This window comes from Lycorma delicatula, chromosome 2, assembly GCF_047948215.1.
Source record: "Lycorma delicatula isolate Av1 chromosome 2, ASM4794821v1, whole genome shotgun sequence".
Classification (NCBI taxonomy): Eukaryota; Metazoa; Arthropoda; class Insecta; order Hemiptera; family Fulgoridae; genus Lycorma; species Lycorma delicatula.
In genome coordinates this window covers 136,754,898-136,774,808 of record NC_134456.1, presented here as the reverse complement: position 1 = coordinate 136,774,808, position 19,911 = coordinate 136,754,898, and the positions used below count along the sequence as shown (strand labels likewise).

General features: G+C 31.0%; 1 protein-coding gene across 2 annotated transcripts in view; it reads left to right on the top strand.

Annotated features, from left to right (window-relative positions):
- Window positions 1-19,911, top strand: part of Fbw5 (F-box and WD repeat domain containing 5) — a 101,950-nt gene extending 82,039 nt beyond the window's left edge. For both annotated transcript variants that reach the window (XM_075356281.1, XM_075356282.1), the window contains exons 7-10: window positions 2,327-2,473; window positions 6,843-7,083; window positions 15,681-15,893; window positions 17,832-19,911. In XM_075356281.1, coding sequence (XP_075212396.1) covers window positions 2,327-2,473; window positions 6,843-7,083; window positions 15,681-15,893; window positions 17,832-18,108 — 878 coding nt within the window. In that variant the 3' untranslated portion in view covers window positions 18,109-19,911. The remainder of the gene's footprint in view (window positions 1-2,326; window positions 2,474-6,842; window positions 7,084-15,680; window positions 15,894-17,831) is intronic.

Genomic DNA, 19,911 nt, shown 5'->3' with positions numbered 1-19,911 from the left:
CAGCGCTGCTACCAGGAGTGGTAACGACTCCGCCGGTGTGTAGCTGCCCAAGGGAACTCCTTTGAAGGGGATAATATTGTTGTTTGCAAAAAATAAAAACTTTGGTAAGTAAACATTCAGTCTCATTATTTTTCTCACACACCTCGTAAAATGAGTAGGAATGGCTCAAGCACTGTGTCTCGGGGTATTCCACACTGAATAGACTGTACATTTCTTAGGGTGTTACCATTATTTACGTTTTATGATTTGATAAGTAGCCCTGAAGAAGATGATTGATTTTATCTCTAAATCCATACCTTTCATGTTTGTTAAATATTGTTATATGACATATATGATCAAAAGCTTTGACCAGATATATTCCAACAGTTGTTACTTTCTTTTTATTATTTATTAACTCTTGTACACTTTTAACTCCTTTAGCTATTGCATCCTTATTTAATTTTCTTTTCCTAAAACCAAACTGATTCTTATGTGACAAAAGATTCTTTTCTCATTATGATGCACTTTTCCATAATTTTATTTAAACAGGAAGTGATGAATGTCAGTCTGTATTTGCAATAGTTTCTCTTGTTACCAGTGTTATGGACTAGAATTATTACAGCTTTCTTCAGTTGGTCAGGTTATATACATTTATCTAAACACAGGCTGATAATTTTTGTCATTACTGGTGTTAAATTGATGACTGTTATGTTAAAAATTCTTGGAGCAATTCCATCTGATCCAGTAGTTATATTAGAGCTCACTCTGCAAAAGTTTGAAAATTTCTGCTTCATCAATAGGTTTTAAGAGTGATTATTGATTTATTTTGTTGGCAATTGTACTGTGATTAGGTATTCTATTAGCTAATATAGATTCTGTTGAGCTAAAGTGAGTATTTAGTACAATGACAATTTCCTTTTCATTAGATACTATGTTGTTATTAGAATCAGTAATTTTAGTAATAGTATTGCTTTTTATTATATTAACTCGATCTGTCATACTATTTATTGTATTTCAGAGTTTTTTAGGGTTGTGTTTATCACTTATTGTCTATCATATTTATTTTTAGTTATCCATATAATAGTAGTTAATCTATTTCTATATGTTCTATTAGTACACAATATCTCAGAATTATGTGGATTTTTTCTGTTTACTATATAAAGATTTTCTTTATGTTTTATAAAATTTTAACAAATTGGCAGTGGTCCGTAATATTTTCATTTAGTTTTTTATTACTTAACAATAGTGTAGCACCATTAATATATTCTTGCAGTTTACTAATGAATTTTATCATACATCTATTTGGATCAGTGTCATCTCAGGTATCCCTGAGATGATATTAGTATTGCTAATACTAATTTTTTCGATAAAATATAAGCTTTTTGAGTTATTTGTGAAAAATCGTCGATAGTTGGATGAAAAATCAACATTTTCAATCACGAATAACTCAAAAAGTATTGACTCTACAAAAAAACTTTATGAAACATTTTTTGCTTAGAATTTATTCCTCCATCGACTTCTGTGGTTATTTTGAATGTAATAATTTCCACCCCCGAGAAGGGGTGGCATCCACTCCAAGAGTAAAACCACACTTTGGCACTATATAACTTTTGTTCCTTGAGCTATTTCCTAATTACTGTCCAAATTTCACATCAGTCAGTTTTGTCCAAAAGAATTATGAGCGAAAAACCGTCACACTTTTCACCTACAGTAAGCTGAAGAGTGTATTAACCATCCAAATTTTTATAAGTAAGAAATGAAAAACATATATGTCAACTAGCAGTGATGCTAACAGTGTTTTGGGATTATAAAAGCCTGATAATTGTGATGATTTTAGAGAACGTACGATCAACAGAGATTACTATTTTGACACGGTAGAAAATAAAATTATAGCCATAATAAAGAAGAAATGCCATGGATCTTTCTCAAATTCATCTTCCATAATACTTCTCAAAAAACATGTGGTGTTTTTTGAGGCCACATTCATCTGCAGTCCCAGTTTCGTACAGTCAGATTTTTCTGTTTGGTTCTCAAAGAGTTTTTACAAGTCAGCAGGTTCAGCAATAATAAGCAGATGAAGAATACTGTACAGGAATGGCTCAGTCACCAAGGTGAAAAATTCTTTACTACTGGAATAAGAGAGATGGGGTAAATGTATTTAGGTACTTCATGTTAAGGGATTTTTGTTGAAAAGTACTCATAGCATTATTTCAATGTCGTTGAATAAATAGCAGTTATTCTCATCAGTAGATTATTAAAATCAAATCGCTAATAAAATGTCTATTTAATTATTAAATGATACTTACATGTATTATAATTTGTTTTAATAGTTATTTTTAATTTAAAGGTCCTAGTGAAGAAATCGAAGGAGGAGATTCTGAAACTACATCTGATATGTCTGTTGATACAGAAATGGAAGATGATTTAGCAAGGCAACCTGAGAAGTTCCTTATATTCACTACTGGTTCAAAAACTTATACTCCTCATCAAATCGGTAGCTTTAAATAAATTCTAATCTTAGTAAATTTATACTGTAATCGCATCAGTTCTGTATCAGATAAAAATTGCTTAAGTTTTTTGGTTTTGTCTCATTTTCTTTTGAAATTATAATTAGTTTACTTTTTAACAGAAATTTGTTATCTGAATCCAACATTGTCCAAAAGTATTGAAAAAAGTGATATCACATCTATTTAAATAAGCCAACTGCCTCTTCAAACAATGCTTCCAAGTAATATTATCTTATAGTTGTGGATTATTCAAAAATTCTTATATTGAGAAATAAAGGCTTTCACATAGCGGTGTGAAAAAATTCACAGCAGCTTTTAAATTTAAAAGAGCTTATATATGTGCTAAATTATGTTTCTGATCAGATCAGTGGAGCTGTCGAGCATAGAGAATGCAAATTTTCAATGATTAAAATCGGTGTAAGTTTATCTTTTTGTCGATAGAATTTTTATCACTGTACATATTTTTGAATTTAAGAAATTTTGTTTTTTAAGAGGAACTTGCCAACAGGCAGAATATTGCGCAATGATGATGATAATGAAGAAAAAATCTTTGTTTCTAGAAAAGTTGTGAAAATTGCGTATAAATATCATATTTTATACAATGAATTGCATGAGAATTAATAAATATAAGAAAAAGTACAAACTTTTCCTAATCTTGTTTGTGATTATGTTTAAAATTTCATCAAAACAGGCATGCTTCATAATAGAATTAACAGCCAAAAAAAAATGATATAGATTCCTTCTAAGCTGTAGCATCAAGATATGAAATTCTGAGTATTCATTTCATCTCTAGATTAATATCATGGACTCATTGCCATTAATTCCTTAAAAGAATGAAAATATATAAAAACATTTACCAGTGGTATTAGGTGGAACTGAAGTCTCTAAAAATATGTAGGTTGCAACATTTGCAACATCTGATTTCTTTTTTACTTGGAGCAAACTACATTTGTCATAGTTCTGTTTATATCTTAAGTATTCCCGTTATAAAGTTGTGTCTAACCTTGTTAGATATGTCACCACCTTGTGGCTCGCTCAACAAGATGTTTAGTTCCAACATATAGTCAGAAGACTTTGATTCTGTTTGTCACTTTGTTCACCTTCATTTATCCTGCTAAAAGTATAAGAAAAGCATATTTTTAACATTACTTAAAACAAAGTTTTAAAATGTATACGATTTAAAATGAAATTAAGGAATTTAACTGGATAGCGCGTGATTAATATAGATGTATTGTTATATCAGAATAGATAGGTCTACTTCATTCGACACAAATATTAAAAGACTTGTACCTATAATCCCTTGATATATTTTATACGTTATATTTTTTTTCATTGCCGGTCTGTACGGTGTAGTAGCATTTCTGCCTTTCATCCAGAGGTTCTGGGTTCAAGTCTGACATTGCATTTTTCACAATACAAAATTCATTACCATCCATCAATAACTATTATTATGTATCAGCCTGTCGTGTAAATAAATAATGTATATTTTTAGTATATAAACAAAATTTTCCTTGAAATTTTAAAATTGAGATTTCTTTTGTAATTATCTAATAGATCAATAAAAACAAATAGTAGCAGGAATTGAAGAGAGTAATATTAAGACTAGTCTGTGAATGCAGTCATGAATGCTGATTTGAACATTTTATCTGTGTACATATCAAATTTTAATAATTTTGTTTTGTTATGACAACTTCTCATTCTAAACTGTTGCTTTTTTTTTAGTACAAGAGTAATAATGAGATCATGAACCCATGTGGTAGAATTTAGAGCTAGTGTGGACTGTATTTTTGATGAGATAATAGATGATGAAATGAAGCAACACTGTGTTCTTCTTGAATCGTTATATTTAATTTCTTGTCACCCTTGATATTTTGATTGAATTACAATAGTTACATTAAACATAAGAATGTATGACACTTTAGGCATAATTGAACTTGAACATTATCAAGAAACTGTGAGTCCCCTTGGACTGAAATGAAAACACAACCGCTCTGCGCGAGATTCTGACGTAGAATGATCATATAAGCTTAACTCATCGGTGAGCGCTAGCACCCACTAGATGGCTCGATGTGGAATGGAACACCATGTTTTATTAATTTTTAAAAAAAATACAATAGACATTAAACATTTACAACCCTCTATTCTCAACTTTCAAAATCCAATACAAAGTCAAGCAATTCATTTTGAAGTTCAATTTATTTTATTAAATTTTTTTGTTGGTACCAACCATCCTTACCATTGTTTTCATTTTATTTTTAATATTCTTCTCTGTTTCATCATATTTAGATGGTCAAAACATCTTTAAATCCTCTACAACAGTTTTTTCACATCACTGATCCTTTACAACCTTGTTAACAGTTTCTCTTTTCTTAATAAATTGACCGTTTTTAACATTATTTGTTTAAATAGTCTATTTAAACCTGCCTATTTAAACAGTTGAGTAAACAGTGTTTAGGCTGTTTAAACAGCCCATTCTGTTATCATTTACTGATGTTTCATCTAAGAGTATATATATATACTATTCTGGTATATGATACCAGAATAGTAACATAGTATACACACATATATATATATATATATATATATATATATGTATGTATATTTTAATCAGTATCATTTTTACATTCTTTAGATAAACCTTACCCATAACATGATTGGAAGGAGATTTACCCCTCCCCAGACAACACCTTTTATTTATTTGTTTTTCTAGTCTACCTGTACCATCCTCTCAAGAAACTACTGTTCCTTTTTAAAAATAATATTAACCCTACCACTTCCTCTTTTATGAAGGACAACCTTAATCTTCACCCTGCCGTAAGTCCAACCAACAAATTCACCTTGAACCAGATAATTGAATTTTCTAATAATATTTGAACAGGCTTGATTTCAATTAGTTCAAATAAATAAGAGTGCTGTAATTTATATTTCTGTAGCAGAATTACCAAGTATGTACTACTGTTAGGTCTGTTGTGTAATCAACGGGCTGGAAATAAATCTCACAGATAGTCTTTCAGACAGATCACAACTAGGGTGAATTGGCTTTATTTGTACCGACTTCCTTGATGTAAATATAACATTTTCAAACCTATTTTCGCTGAATCTATAATGGGGAAGAAAGAGTCGTGAAAAAAGATGGGTGTGAGAACAGATGATCTAGCTTTGTATTTACTGCATTATGAAACAAACGTTTTTTAAGAGGAAAGCTGAAGATATACTCCAGGCAGAGAGCACCCTTCCCAGCTGCAATTCCTTGAAACATCTAAGTATTTTTACACAAATAGTAGATCATTGTTGATAATTATTTTATATCTGCTTAAATATATGGCTGCATTATCCATTAGAAATAAAAGTCACCTAGGAGCAAATACAGAGTAAAGAAACCATCATCAGAATCCTAAGACACGTGGAGGTATCCAAACTATAATCTGTTCAACCAATTACCCTGCTAGAAGTGGGTAACTGCTGATAGTGTCATATGAGTTTTCATTTTTATGTACTTATCGATATATAATTATTTTATACTGTACTTTATTGACAAAGTTTGGCAATTCTTAAATAACTTTTCAATATTTAACGTAAAAAAATTTATGGAATTTATAAAGTTCTCCCTATTTTGAAGCGATCAATTTTTTGGTAAGACTACGTCACTCCAAACCCCACAGGGTCGAAACTCGTACATCTTTAATTGGTAAGAGTAGGATTGTGTCACATCATTTTAATGGGCATGTAAAAAAACCTTTTAGCTATGATAAATCTAACCAAATTGTCAGTCATTTAATATTTTTCGCAACTGGTTTTGCAAAAATAATCTACAATTACTTGTAAATAACTACCCAAAGTAAACCTAAAATGTAAATGAAATGTAATGTAATAAATGTTCCTGTCTTAAAATTACTGTTTTTCAGTACGAGACCATTCTGTAGGCCACATTTTAAACTAACTTTGAACAATTTTAAATTATCATCTTGTTAATGGTCGTCATAACCCATAATTCTTGTCAAGTTCCCAAGTTTCTTGTTACATTTTTTCAGTGCTCTTTAAATTAATATGTTGTAACTTTACTCTTTCCATTTAAAATTTTTGAGTTTAACCCCTGTGGGGGCTTGGGGATATGGTGATCTCATATTAAAAAATAGATCGTTTAAAGCTAGGAGCAGTGCTAAATTTCATTTTTCTATGTACAACTGTTGAAAAGTTATTTAATGTTTACTGTTTTTGATTAACGCTGTATTTATTTTATGTTCTTCCAATTAATTTCTTTTGTGGACAGTGTTTTTTCTTGTTTATAAAAAAATACATAACATTTCAGTTACTATTTAATTCAGTTAGATTTTTACTTGTTCCATTTATGTTTAGGTTTAAAGAGAATCAAAAGAGTTACATTTCCAAGAATCTTAGATCCTGGTCCGAGTCTGAGTGAAAGAATTGCTGAAAGAAGACGAAAAAGAGAAAGAGATAGGAATAATATTGGTTCAAATCATCATCCTGATCCAGACTGGCTAAATTATCAAGCAGTTGCTGATCGATTTGATACGGTGGATCATGTTATTGATTTACATGGCCATATTATTGGTATGGGCCTTTCTCCTGATCACAGGTAACGTAAATAATAAAAATAATATTATTATTGTTTTATAAGGTGAAGTTTCTTTAATGTGCAAAATCAATCTGAATTTTCATATTCTGTATGTCTTTTCAACTGAGTTCATCTTTTTTTCCATATGATGGTAACAGTGTCTGTAATGTATATTAATATTTTCAGCTATATTAGATGCGCAGTTCAAATTTGGCAGCCAACTAATTAGGACATACTTTATTATTAGTGACTATTTTGTTTGAAAATGATCAAACAAAGGATTATATTAAATTTTTGGGTTAAAAATGGAATAAAATACAATGAAATAAATCTTTAATGTAAGTCAGTGAAGTGAATTAAGGAAGAATGTTAGAGAAGACTTCTAGCAAAAATGATATACCAACACCAAGGGCTTATCAATGGTTCAAACAGTTTCAAGAAGAACTTGATGACAAAAGGGTTGGATGTCAAAATATATCTACAACTGATGAAAATATTGACAAAGTAAAGGACATTGTGATCAATAATCGTAGAATAACCATTTGAGAAGATGCTGAAGAGGTGAGAATAGAGATTCTCGCCTCTTCAGTCTTCATCACATGAGGCTGTCTATGGCTCATGTGAAACAATTTTGATGAGAAACTAATAACTGACAAATTTTTTCAAAACCATTAATTTTCAACAAAAGTAACATCCCAAAACAATTGCTGACATCGCTGATGACTAAGAATTACTTAAACGTGTCATAACCCAAGATGAAACATGAGCGTATGGATATGATTTTGAAACAAAAGTCTAATCATCCCAGTGGAAGCTTCATGAAGAGCCAAGAAAAAAGCACATAAAGTTTGATAAAATATTAAGGTTCTCCTTAATGTTTTTTTTTTTTTTATATATATATTACAGTGGTATTATCCATTTTGAATTCTTACCACAAGGTTGTACATCAACAAACAATATTATTTAGCAGTTTTATGCTGTTTACATGAGTCAGTTTGAAGAAAATGATCACAAATGTGGGCAAACAATTTTTGGATTTTGCATCATCATAACACTGTAGCTCACATTTCACTATTAATTTGTGATTATTTAGCCAAAAATAACATCATACCGATGGAGCAGCTTCCCTATTCTCCAGAGATGGCACCCTGTTTTCTTAAAATATTAATAGAATATTAAAAGGCGAATATTTGAAAGATAGTAGAATAATAAAAGGTCTGTGATTTGTGACAATAGATGAACTAAATATAAAATTGCTAAGAGAAATTAAGACTGTACAAAAAAAAAATGCTTTCCATAGATTGTTTTAAGAATTAAAAGAAACATTGCTATAAGTGTTTTGCATCTCTGAGGGACTAATTTGAAAAGGATATCGATACAGAATAAATTTTTTTTTTATAGAAATTAAAATTCTCATTATTTTTTATCTCACATTATATGTTAATAGCTAACAGCTGGCCAATTTGTGTAGGTTTTCAGTAGCTGTAACTGCTTTTATTTTTCAATGTCGACTTGTCATTTTTAAATCGTTCAATTCATCCTCGTAAAATAGAATATGTTTATAAAGCAGTAACTTATTTTAAAGGTTGATGCAACATTAGAGAGAGGTCATTGAAAATTAACACAAGTTATACTAGTTACAATGTAACTAGTTCCTTTCTTTACCAGAATAATACAATTCCAATTGATGATTGATGTATTTTCCAATCAGCCTATAATAATGATCTATTCAGTGCCATAACTGCTGTAGTTATAAGTAGACTTAATAAGGGACACTGGCAGAAACGATTTAATCATTCCTAAATCCAACAAAGTTATTGCTTCAGGCCTACAATAATAGTAGGCCTAATTCATAGGAATGAAGTGGTTTCCTGTTACCTTTATTCTTAAGTTGAATATATTGTTAAACATTGAAATGTTTTCAAAATCATGAAAATACTTTCTAATATTCCCTCATATGATTGTTTCGCCATATCTAGTAACTTATTCACTTTCCCTGTTTTTGTACGTAAATTTTCAGTGCTTCTGGCTAATTTTTTTATCTTTCACATTTTGCTGCTTTCTTTCCCAGGGTGAAATAATTAGCTACGGTACATTCCAACATTCAGTGAAAGTTATTACATGATGCTGATGACACATTAAAGCCAGTCCAGTCGCAAGGGCTAGTGTAATCACTTCTTATTTCAAATAATTAATATAATTAATTAAATGAAAAGTAATATTTTATATAGAGCTACTTCAGTAGAGTGTACATTATTTAAACTTCCATAAATTAACTAGTCACTATGTGCAGACTAAATATAAAAAATTTGTAAGAAACAACAACAGAGCAGCTTTACATTTAGAAGCAGGTTTACCAACCTGATTTATTTTTGAAAGTATTTTCATGTTTTTTTTTCCTTTATGTATAACTGTATCAAAGACAAAAGTATAAACACTGTTTACCACCAATAGCACAATTTAATTATTATTTTTTAATAGCACTTTTGAGGTTTTCCTCATCATCAGTTAAACTTTTCTTTTTTTTTCAAATCGCACGTTAAATTCCAACATATAAAAGTATGTAGTCAAAATATTAAAAATATAAAATTAAAAAATTAAAAATTTTTTATTATGTGGCTAACCACATAAACAGTACTGTGCTATGTATGTACTGTACTGTGTACTATGTACAGTACAGTACTGTATGTGTGGCTAGCCACATAATAAACAATTTTTAATTTTTTAACTTTATTTTTGAATATTTTGACTACATAGTTTTTATATGTTGGTATTTAATGTGTGATTTGAAAAAAAAGAAAAGTTTAACTGATGAGGAAAACCTTGAAAGCGCTATTAAAAAATAAGCATTATTTTCTTGTTTTTTTTTCTTTTGAGGTTTTTAGGGGCATCGACTACTTTGGTCATTAGCCCCATCCCACTTCAAAAAAAAGAAAAAAAAGGTTCAATATTTTACATTTTCATGAATCAAAAAATTTTGAAAATTTAACATTCTTCTATAACTTCATAATCCAAAAATTACCACCTAGGCTTTCCTTTCGGCCATCCCTTCTTGGACCGTTTTTCCATCCTGCGAACGGCCTCAACTTCTGACGAAAGAGTGTCTGGGGCCTCGGATATGGCACCTTCTTCTTCTCTTTCTGATGCCAATGACGTTTGCCGGCTTACATCAGGTGATGAAAGCTTCATTGATGCTGTTAACATCGTTGCAATTGAATCTAAACTAGCAAGCGATGCACTTTCCGCAGCTGATGAGCTGGATTCTATCTATTTATCTGATGAGCTGGATTCTATCAGTGCTGGGTCCAGCTGAAATAGATGCTCTTACCGAAGCTGTTCTTTGAGCTTTTGGAGGCTCCATTGTTGCAGTTTTTTATCATCTTTATCTAGTGCTTTCTTGATAATAACTTGCACCTCCATTTCGGTAGACTCAGATTTTCTTGTCACAATTTCTTTAGCCTTGTGACTAGTCGACAGAGTGATCTGTTTCTCTTTGTCAGATAAGTCAAGATTTTTAATTTTTACGCTAGTTGGTGGCTTTACGATCGCAGATTTGGCTGGTTGTTTAAACGGCGCTGGTGCGTCTCTCATGTCAACGGCGTCAGTCCGGGGATGAGCCGTCTCAACTTTACTTTGTTTTCTCTGATGAGTCGACTCAATCTTTGAATCAATGATTCTTTCAATCATTGTCGCAAGACTTGGTGCCATCGTGTTAAGCAACTGCTCCACATTAATTTTAGATGTGGAAGGGGCAGCCGCTGCTTCTGCATAAGAAGTCGATGGTCGTGGTGTACGCTGATTAACAATTTTCTTCGCTTCAGGATAACTGACCTTCTGAAGTGTTTTAACTTCCTGAATGGCTGTTTCTAATTTATATGTAGGGCAGTTCCTTGAACGACAGTTGTGATGCCCTTTACAGTTAACACAGATTGGAGGGTCTTTACATGGTTCATGTGTTTTCTCTCCACATATACATATTTCCTGCGCTTCACATCTAGCTGCTGTGTGTCTGAATCATTGACACTTAAAACATCTCATCGGCTGCGGAATGAATGCCCGTACATCAAGCCGATGGATGCCAGCTCGTACCTTTTCAGGAAGGTTTGGCCTATTAAATGTTAAAACATGCCGGCCGAAGGAACAACTTCACCATTTCTTCGCATGGTTAGTCTGTGACACTGACTCACTCCCTGACTCGACATTTCTTGTATAATTTCTTCTTCTGTACAATTAAGAAGATCGCGACAAACAACAACTCCTCTGGATGAGTTAAGTGTGCTATGCGGTTGGACAGAAACCGCAAATTCACCAATCTTCTTCAACGCCTGAACTTTCTGGCTTTGCATGTCGTTGATGGTTTCGACATGCAATCCATTAAAAGTTTTACGAATTTCCTTAACAGGACCACCAGCACAATTTGTTATTTCTCTTGCGATTAAGAATGGACTAACTTTTTGAAAGGTCCATTCTCCTTTGTAATAATTAAAAATCTTGGTTTGGGAGCAATGTTTCCAAACAACGACTTTCTCAATTCCCTACTGATTTTGTCAGCATCTCTTGATTTTTTCTGACTCCTTGCTCTTTTCCTCTTCGCTTGTGGCGAATCGGAGATTTCTAAACTACGGTGTTTACGTGCACCTGCTGCCACGTTAGGTTGTTGTTCAAGTACTACTAACCTTGGAGGTCCGATCCGGTACTCCGGTGGAACCGGCATATGTCCTGGCAAAGAGCGGATGCGCAATCTCTGCACTGACTCCAGACTCCTACTCACCGAAGCTTTCAGAGCTCCCATGCATCGACATACATGGGCACCATTGCTACATGCTTGCCATCGCAGGGGGCATGCGGACAACAGAAGGGTCTCCGTTACACCTGCAATAACATTGACCCTGGCCGCCACACCGCCAGCTCTAAAAGTGGTTGAGTCCATTTCCAAAATCTTTTAATATTCCATTTCCTGCAGGTAGCCAAAAAATCCAGTCCATTTAGTGACCTGAAGTTGTTAACAGGTCAAACATAAAAAAGCATAACCTAGATATTTACTCGGAACCCCGTTAGCCAGCTATGTATATTGTACATAAGTACAGCTGTTGCCGCCCTGGATGTGGAATGTAGATGTTGTGTTCCGGATGTGGGGATTTCCTACCTCAGGGCAATAAGCATTATTAAATTCTGTACTATTTGTGGTAAATGGTTTTTATACTTTTGTCTTTGAGATATTAGTACAGAGGGAAATATGGACAAATATGATAACAAAAGAATTATTTTTACTAAGTTTATATATATATAAAGTTTCAGAAAATTAATAATTCATCAACATACTGACCACTTTGCCAATGTCCCCAAACAAATTAACCGCCAAAAACAGTAACAGAGAAACCCAAAAAAACTAATACCAAAAGTCGACTTTTTCAGGATCCCGCATTATCAGTCGGTTCATGATTCAAAATTATATCAAAAAAGAAATAAAAACTTAACAATTTAGAAAACATGAACCTTAACAACACAACTCTACTCTCAATTTTTAAGTTTTTTATATATATATATATATATATATATTATACACACTTATTGCTACCAACATGACAGATGATTAGAAAGTAGCTCACTCTTGTGAACAAGTTTGCTACAAGTGAAATAAAAAATTTTAATATCATTTCAATTATTTAATTCAAAGTTCAGTCAAATATTCACTGGATTTTTTAAAAAATGTTATAATAGAGAATAAAAATAAATGTAAATTTATTGCTTTCTTTGTAGTCTCCTCCCTCAAGTTATACACATTCATTACAACATGTGGAGAGCTTGTGGATCACCTCTTCATAAAAAGTTTGAGTACGTGTCATGAGCCAATTGCACATGAACTAATCTACGTCATTGTCACTATGAAATCAATGTTCTCTCGGCGCCTCCTTCTTCAATGGCCAAAAAAAAAGAAATTGCATAAGTATAAAGCTTAATTACACAGGGTTGTTCTAGGGTTTTCCAGTAAATTTTGCCAAGTTTATCTTTAGTGTTAATAGATATGTGAGGCCTGGTGTTGTCTTGTAGGAGAATCACATCTCTGATAGCTGGCAGCAATTTTTGTTCTTATAAGCAGCTTTCACTTTGTTCAAGAGCTGAAAGTACTATGTAGCATTCTCAGTGATGTTAATGGAAAAGATTGTTGAGGAATTTGCCTTTCAAGCCCCAAAAACTGATTAAAAAGACTTTTTCAATTGATGTGGTTTTGCCTTTACAAGAAAAAACCTTACTTACACTATTACATACTCACTATTTTCAACTCAGGAATGTAGTGATATTTCATTACATGTGATTATTTGATACAAAAAATTATTTCTCATCAAAATTGATTTAGGAGCCTTTGGGAAATTTCTTGTCTGATTTTGGGGGAAAAATTTTGGAACTCAGATTTTACGGAATCAAAAGTGCTTTTTGTTAATGATACCTACTTCCAAAGTAATCTCATTAACCATAAAGTGCTGATCATCTTCAGTATCAATCAAATGTTGTCATTCATCACACTTGTCGTGGAACCCTTATTGTGACTCATTTTGTACAACTTCACCTCTTCCTTTAAATTCACTGGCTCATTTGTAGACTTTTGTACATAACGTCATATCCCCATACTGAGCATGCAGTCTAGTCAAAATTTCAGAGGGTTTCACCCCCTCATTCATGAGAGACTTCACAATAATACATTGTGCAATTGACGATGCTATCTCTTGCTCTGACATAGTGTTAGTGACCAGAGAAAGAAAATGTCGAGGCAGCTGTAGTGTCCATCCCCTTCTCACATCTACACGATCAGTATCCTGCTGCACCAGCTCACTTGCATTCATATGTGAGCCGTGAAGACAAAAATCCTGTTTATATTTGACTTACCCCCATATTTTGCATAATATTTCTGGTGCTAATGTATATTTTTGTTTTTTCAGTAAAAAATAAAGTTTATATTTATTTATTCTTATTGTAAAACTTTGGCATGCTAAGGCCATTAAAACTGCACGTAACATTGACACCTACTATTGATACCCTCATTATGTTCATATTGGGAACTACTGTATATTAAGTATCGCTAATCTCACAAAGTAATTGTAACTGATCCATTAGATTGTTTTTGGAGAGATAGCGATGGCAAATATGAAGCTCTCAATAAGAAACGAAAATTACTATTTTAAAAGACTGGACTTAGAGTTAAGGAAGAAGTTAGAGATTCAACAAGACACTCCAAACGGTATGTATGGAGTGTCTTGTTGAATGGAAGTGAAGCACGGTCGATGAGGAAGTGGAAGAGACTTTTAAGATCTGGATGTAGGGAAAAATGGAGAAAGTAAGATGAGCAGATAAAGTGAGGAAGGAGGAAGTAGTCAATAGTATTAAAAAAGGAAGAGCACAAAATAAAAGGAAACTGGTTAGGACTTGTGGTTAGAGGAAGTGGAATTTTAACAACTGCATTGAAAGTGTCAGTAGACGGAGGAAGGTAACGAGAAGAAGAAAGATGAAGTAGATGAGGTGAAGATTGGAAATTATAAGGGGCAAAGGAGAAGGTGTGGATATAAGTGGATGGAGACAAAGGTGGCATAAGAAACTTGCTTCCAGGCAGGAAACAACACCATATGATGTCGATGGTCATTAGTACCTCAGATAGTAAATGTGTGTCGCTACTAAAAAAAAATCTTTAAAAGAACTGTTTAATAAATTAACGTGTTCATTTCTATCATTAAATAAAATTTTCCAGCTTATTAGAAAAATGAGTGATTATGAATAAATAAATTTCTTGTTTTTGTATCAAAATGTAAAATTGATTGTAGATTATAATATGAAATATAAAATTTTACTATGCCACAGAAAGGAATAATAATTGTTCCAGCATTTACCTGCTACAGCCTAGGAAAACAGTGGTAAAACCTTTATTTAATTGATATGAAACAACTAAAAAATAATTATTATAAATAGTTATGCTATACAGTTACTAAAATAAATTGGAAAACTGGGATAATGAATAAACTGAATTGTTAATCAAAATACCAAATCAAATTTTAACACTTTTGTTTTTTAATTTATAAACAGATATGGTAATTTAAAAAAATAAATAACTTATCTCATACATTGTTTTATAATTTTCTATTATGTCTAACAGGTATAACAGATTGCACATAACATTCCTTTTGGCATGAATAGAATTTCCGTTTATAATGAAAATAGTGTTTCTGTTTGTTTTATTAGATGACAAACTCTCTGAAGATAATCAAATTGATGTAATTTGCAACAAATTCAAACTGCAATGTTTTGGTTTGAGGTGTCTTAATAAAATATTAACTTTGTCATCATTACCAAATATTTATTTTGCATACATATAATTCCATCTGATGAGTTATATCATCTCTTGGAGCTCCTGCAAAATGTCAGAACAAGACTTACTTGCATGCCCTTTCTGATGCCAAGATACAAGAATTTGATAGCAATTCATGTTGTTGAACAGTCCACTTGTGTATTTATCCTCTAATGATGTTCAGTATAAACATGGCTGGGACCGACCAACTACAGTATAAAAACAACAGTAATAAAAGATTACTACAGTATAATGTAATAATAATTATAATAATTTTTTACAGGTATCTCTATGTGAACAGTAGACCTTGGCCTCGTGGTTATGTTATTAGAAGTCCATTGGATCCACCTCCAATTGCACAAGAAATAGACATTCACGTTATTGATTTGGTTACTTTGCAGGAAGTCGGTACAATGTTACGTTCACATAAAGCTTACACTCCAAACAACGAATGTTTTTTTATCTTTTTGGATGTCTGTGATGAATATGTTGCCAGGTATTGATTTTGGAAATTTATTTTCTTTTATTTTTTTATTTGATTCGGTGAATCATTAAGATATTAATGATTACGTTGCTTCTAACGATCTTGTCTGTTTCCTAAAGTGGGTAGTTCATGATGAGTGGCAAAGTGAGTGGAATGCTACCTTGAATAATAAACTTCGCCCAGTTAAGAATACTGTTTCACCATGGAGCTCCTCATGCAGAAATAACTATTAAGAGGAGGTTATTATCTGCCGTTTGCAAATAGGGTATACTAGTCACTCAGGGATATCTGATGATTCAAATAGCTGCACCAGTTTGTGCTCGCTGCAACTGTCAACTAAAAGCGCCCCATATCCTTGTGAATTATATCTATTATGCAGCAATGCATCACAAGTTTAAGCTAGGGGCTAGCATGCAAACTATTCTAATGGAAGTGTGAAGTGTTATCATCTGTTTTATGATTTTTAGGGCCATCCGTTTATATTCAAATATATGAATTACTGTAGTGTGTTCCAAATATTCATGCCATTTGATATAATGCAGATGGAAATTTTACTGTTTTGAGATATATAATATGATATATCTTTGTGTTGTTATTTCGCTTTTAGCGTGCATTACAGGCTTTTTACTTCAAAGATGTATTTTTGCTTTTCAGGGTTTTTAGTTTTTAATTATTTAGTTGTTTAACATTAATTTTTTACAAAAAATATCTGTTGTCCAGGTGATGATAATATGAAAATGTTTTTCGCCCTGAAGAACAAAAAAAAAAATGATATTAATGAACATTTTCAGGACCTATGATTAATGCATATGTTGAGAGGAGAATACCTCCAAAGGCTATTGTGTGCTGACTTTGTCAGTTAGTACGCCATAATATACTATTTTATATACATAGAATATATAAAATGCTTTTTTTTAATCGTTTGTCCACAACTCCTTAGTTTTTTATAAAGGTGGGAAAATCAAAAATTTTGAACTTCCCTGAGTTTCAATAAAAATTGGCTGGGGTGCAAAGCTTTTAAAAACTTGCTTACATCACAATTGAGACACTATTATCTAAATTTCTTACGTGGCTACTGGAATCCAACATACTTGATATAAACTGAACATTACTAACTAAAATATTTAAAATGAAAATATTGCAGTTGAAATAAAATTTGTAAACGATCTTATTATGTAAATTCAAAGAGTGTAATTTATACATCATTTTAAAGGGCATTGAAAAAGAAAATTTTGGCATAAAAAACTTCAGGCTATGACAACTCTAACCAAAATGGCAATCATTAATGTTTTTCACAGGTAGTTTCAAAAGTGCACCCTGAGTAGTAGTCTCGTACCAAAACATAGATCGTTTTGAAGTAGAAACATTTGCTATTTTAAAAATAAATTTAGATTTTTATTAGTGTTTTACTGTCATTAGAATTACTGTAGACCACTTTTTGAACTTTAAATGGTTACTATTTTGATTTACTGTATTATTATCTGATGTTTATAATATTAATTTTTTTATTTTCTAATGCCCTTTAAAATGATGTGTCGCAATCCTATCTATTTAAACGTTTTCAGTTGCTCCCCTGGAGACTTGCAGTTTGGTGGTCTCTTATAAAAAAATAGGTTGTTTTCAAAGTATTTGCTAAATTTCAGTTTTCTATGTTTAACGTTAACTTCATTAACTACCTTTTATACATGTAAACGTATATTTATTTACCAGATGTATTTTTATTGTAACTATAATGATTTTATTTAATTTATAACATTTTATAGTAACACACGTTTATGTTGATATATAAAATTCTGATTTACTCGTACACATGATTACAAATGATTTATATTCGTTTCATTAACGTTAAGTTGACCTAAGCAAAACCAGGTGCTGAGTAATTTATCAACAATAAGTATAATATGATTATTTATTACTTTATTAGTAAATAATATTTTTTGTATTTTCCAGCGGTGCAGAGGATAAACATGGTTACTTATGGGATCGTCATTATGGAATATGTTTAGCTAAATTACCACATACAGATGTCGTCAACTCTGTTGCATTCAATCCTCAAGATAGTGGAATGCTTGTATCTTGTTCAGATGATTTTACTATTAAAGTATGGCGTTCTAGAGCTAGTTTAGATCGTCTTGTCGGATCTTCTTCAGCAAAAGAACTACCTAAAGCGATTCCAGTTGCTCGTCGAAAAAATAAACATCATAGTAGGAAGTGTGAAACCCTTTAAAAGTTTTATAAGAAATTGTGAAGAATATTATTATTAAATAAATAAATAGATTAATTAACATGTATTATATTTTAACTTAATAAAAAAGCAGATATAATGCAGTCATTGTAATCTGAACATGTAAGTGTCTGATAAATTCAGATTTTATTGGTTGTAGAAATAATATAAAGATAAAGAATACCTTCATAAGAAAAAAATCTGAAAAAGCTATAATTAAAATTAACAAATAATAATAAAAATAAAACTAAAAATTACCCTAAAATTTTTTAAATTTCGTTTTGAGCTCACTTTTATTCATCTTCAAAGTAAATGTCTTTTTTCATTGATGAAGAAATAGATAATTTTCTAGGCCGATTGTTTTGATTTTAATTATCATAAATAAAATATTAAAACTCTACTGAACTTGTGGAATAATTGATATTTATCATTTTTTACCTTCATTTGGATATTTATTGTTCACTATTTTCTGGTAAAATAACTGAATTAAGTTAATATATATAAATTAAATTCAGAGGATTGTAATTTATTATTTACTCCCATCAAATTTGTTTTCTTCTGTACATTGATATGATTTATTTTCATAAATTTTTGCCTAATTAGCTACTTATTGAAATAAATAAATTCTTCCATGAAATTATAATGAGTGGCTTTTAATAACCTGATCTGATGCTTCAACTAATGAGATGTTTTAAATTTATTTTATGTATTGTTTATAAAATGCTGTTTTCCAATGATACTTAATGGAACATTTTTTTTTTCTCAATTATATATTAACCACTGGTCTTCTAAGTATAATCATGTTATATGATTAAAAAGTATGATACAAATTTACTCGTTTTTAGTTATCAATTCTCATATCGACGGATGCAAAGAAGAGTTATCAGAAAGTAAGGTAGCTTTAATCAGTAATTAGCTGATCTCAGATTTTGTTATTACTGGCTTAAATATTGGTAAAATCAATCTTAATATATGTTCAATCACTCATTCACCTTTTTATTATTTTTACTCTAGTTAAGTTTTATTTGGATTATTGAATGTTTCAGGTAACAACAGCCATTTCAGATTATCATGACTGTAATGTTGAAAAAACAAAAAGCATATCATTGTAGTAATAAATATCAAATGTTTAGTTTATATTATTTCTTTAGCACAAAATAATTGAAATAACATTTTAAACAGTTTTAAACTGTTATTTAAGCAGATTATTGTACGATAATAAAATTAAATTATTTTAATTGAAATGTAATTAATGTGCTTCGTTAATATATACAAGTAAACCTATGAATATTTGGTTTGCATGTGATAAAAAATCAACCAAAAGACAGTGTGAATACCGGTTAAATAAAGGAACTTTTTTCATTCTACAAGAATTTAAACAACTAATAATGTACTTTGTAGGTTTTAGTAGATTTTCTCTTGGTCCCATTTAGCATTGTATTAAATACTTTTAATTATTAATTTTTAACAAACTTCAATAAAAATAAGATTATCATTATAAGAGCACTGATTTTGATAAATCTTATTTTATTTTGTACCAGAAGTTCTGCTGGTAGTCCTTTTACACATTTTTAAATATTAAAAAATGTTTTGCCTCATAACTTAGTTAATTTTTTTAAACAGAAAATTAAGTTGACCTTGTAGGCGATTTGAAAATAATTTCATTTTTTTAAAAATCATCATCGCCTAGTAATGAATCATTATAGTGTAATGTTATAAACATGACATCATTTTGATGTGTATAACATGTTTGATAGCTGTATGTAAAAATAAATTTTATTTTTCAGGAAAAATCTTTTTTATTTT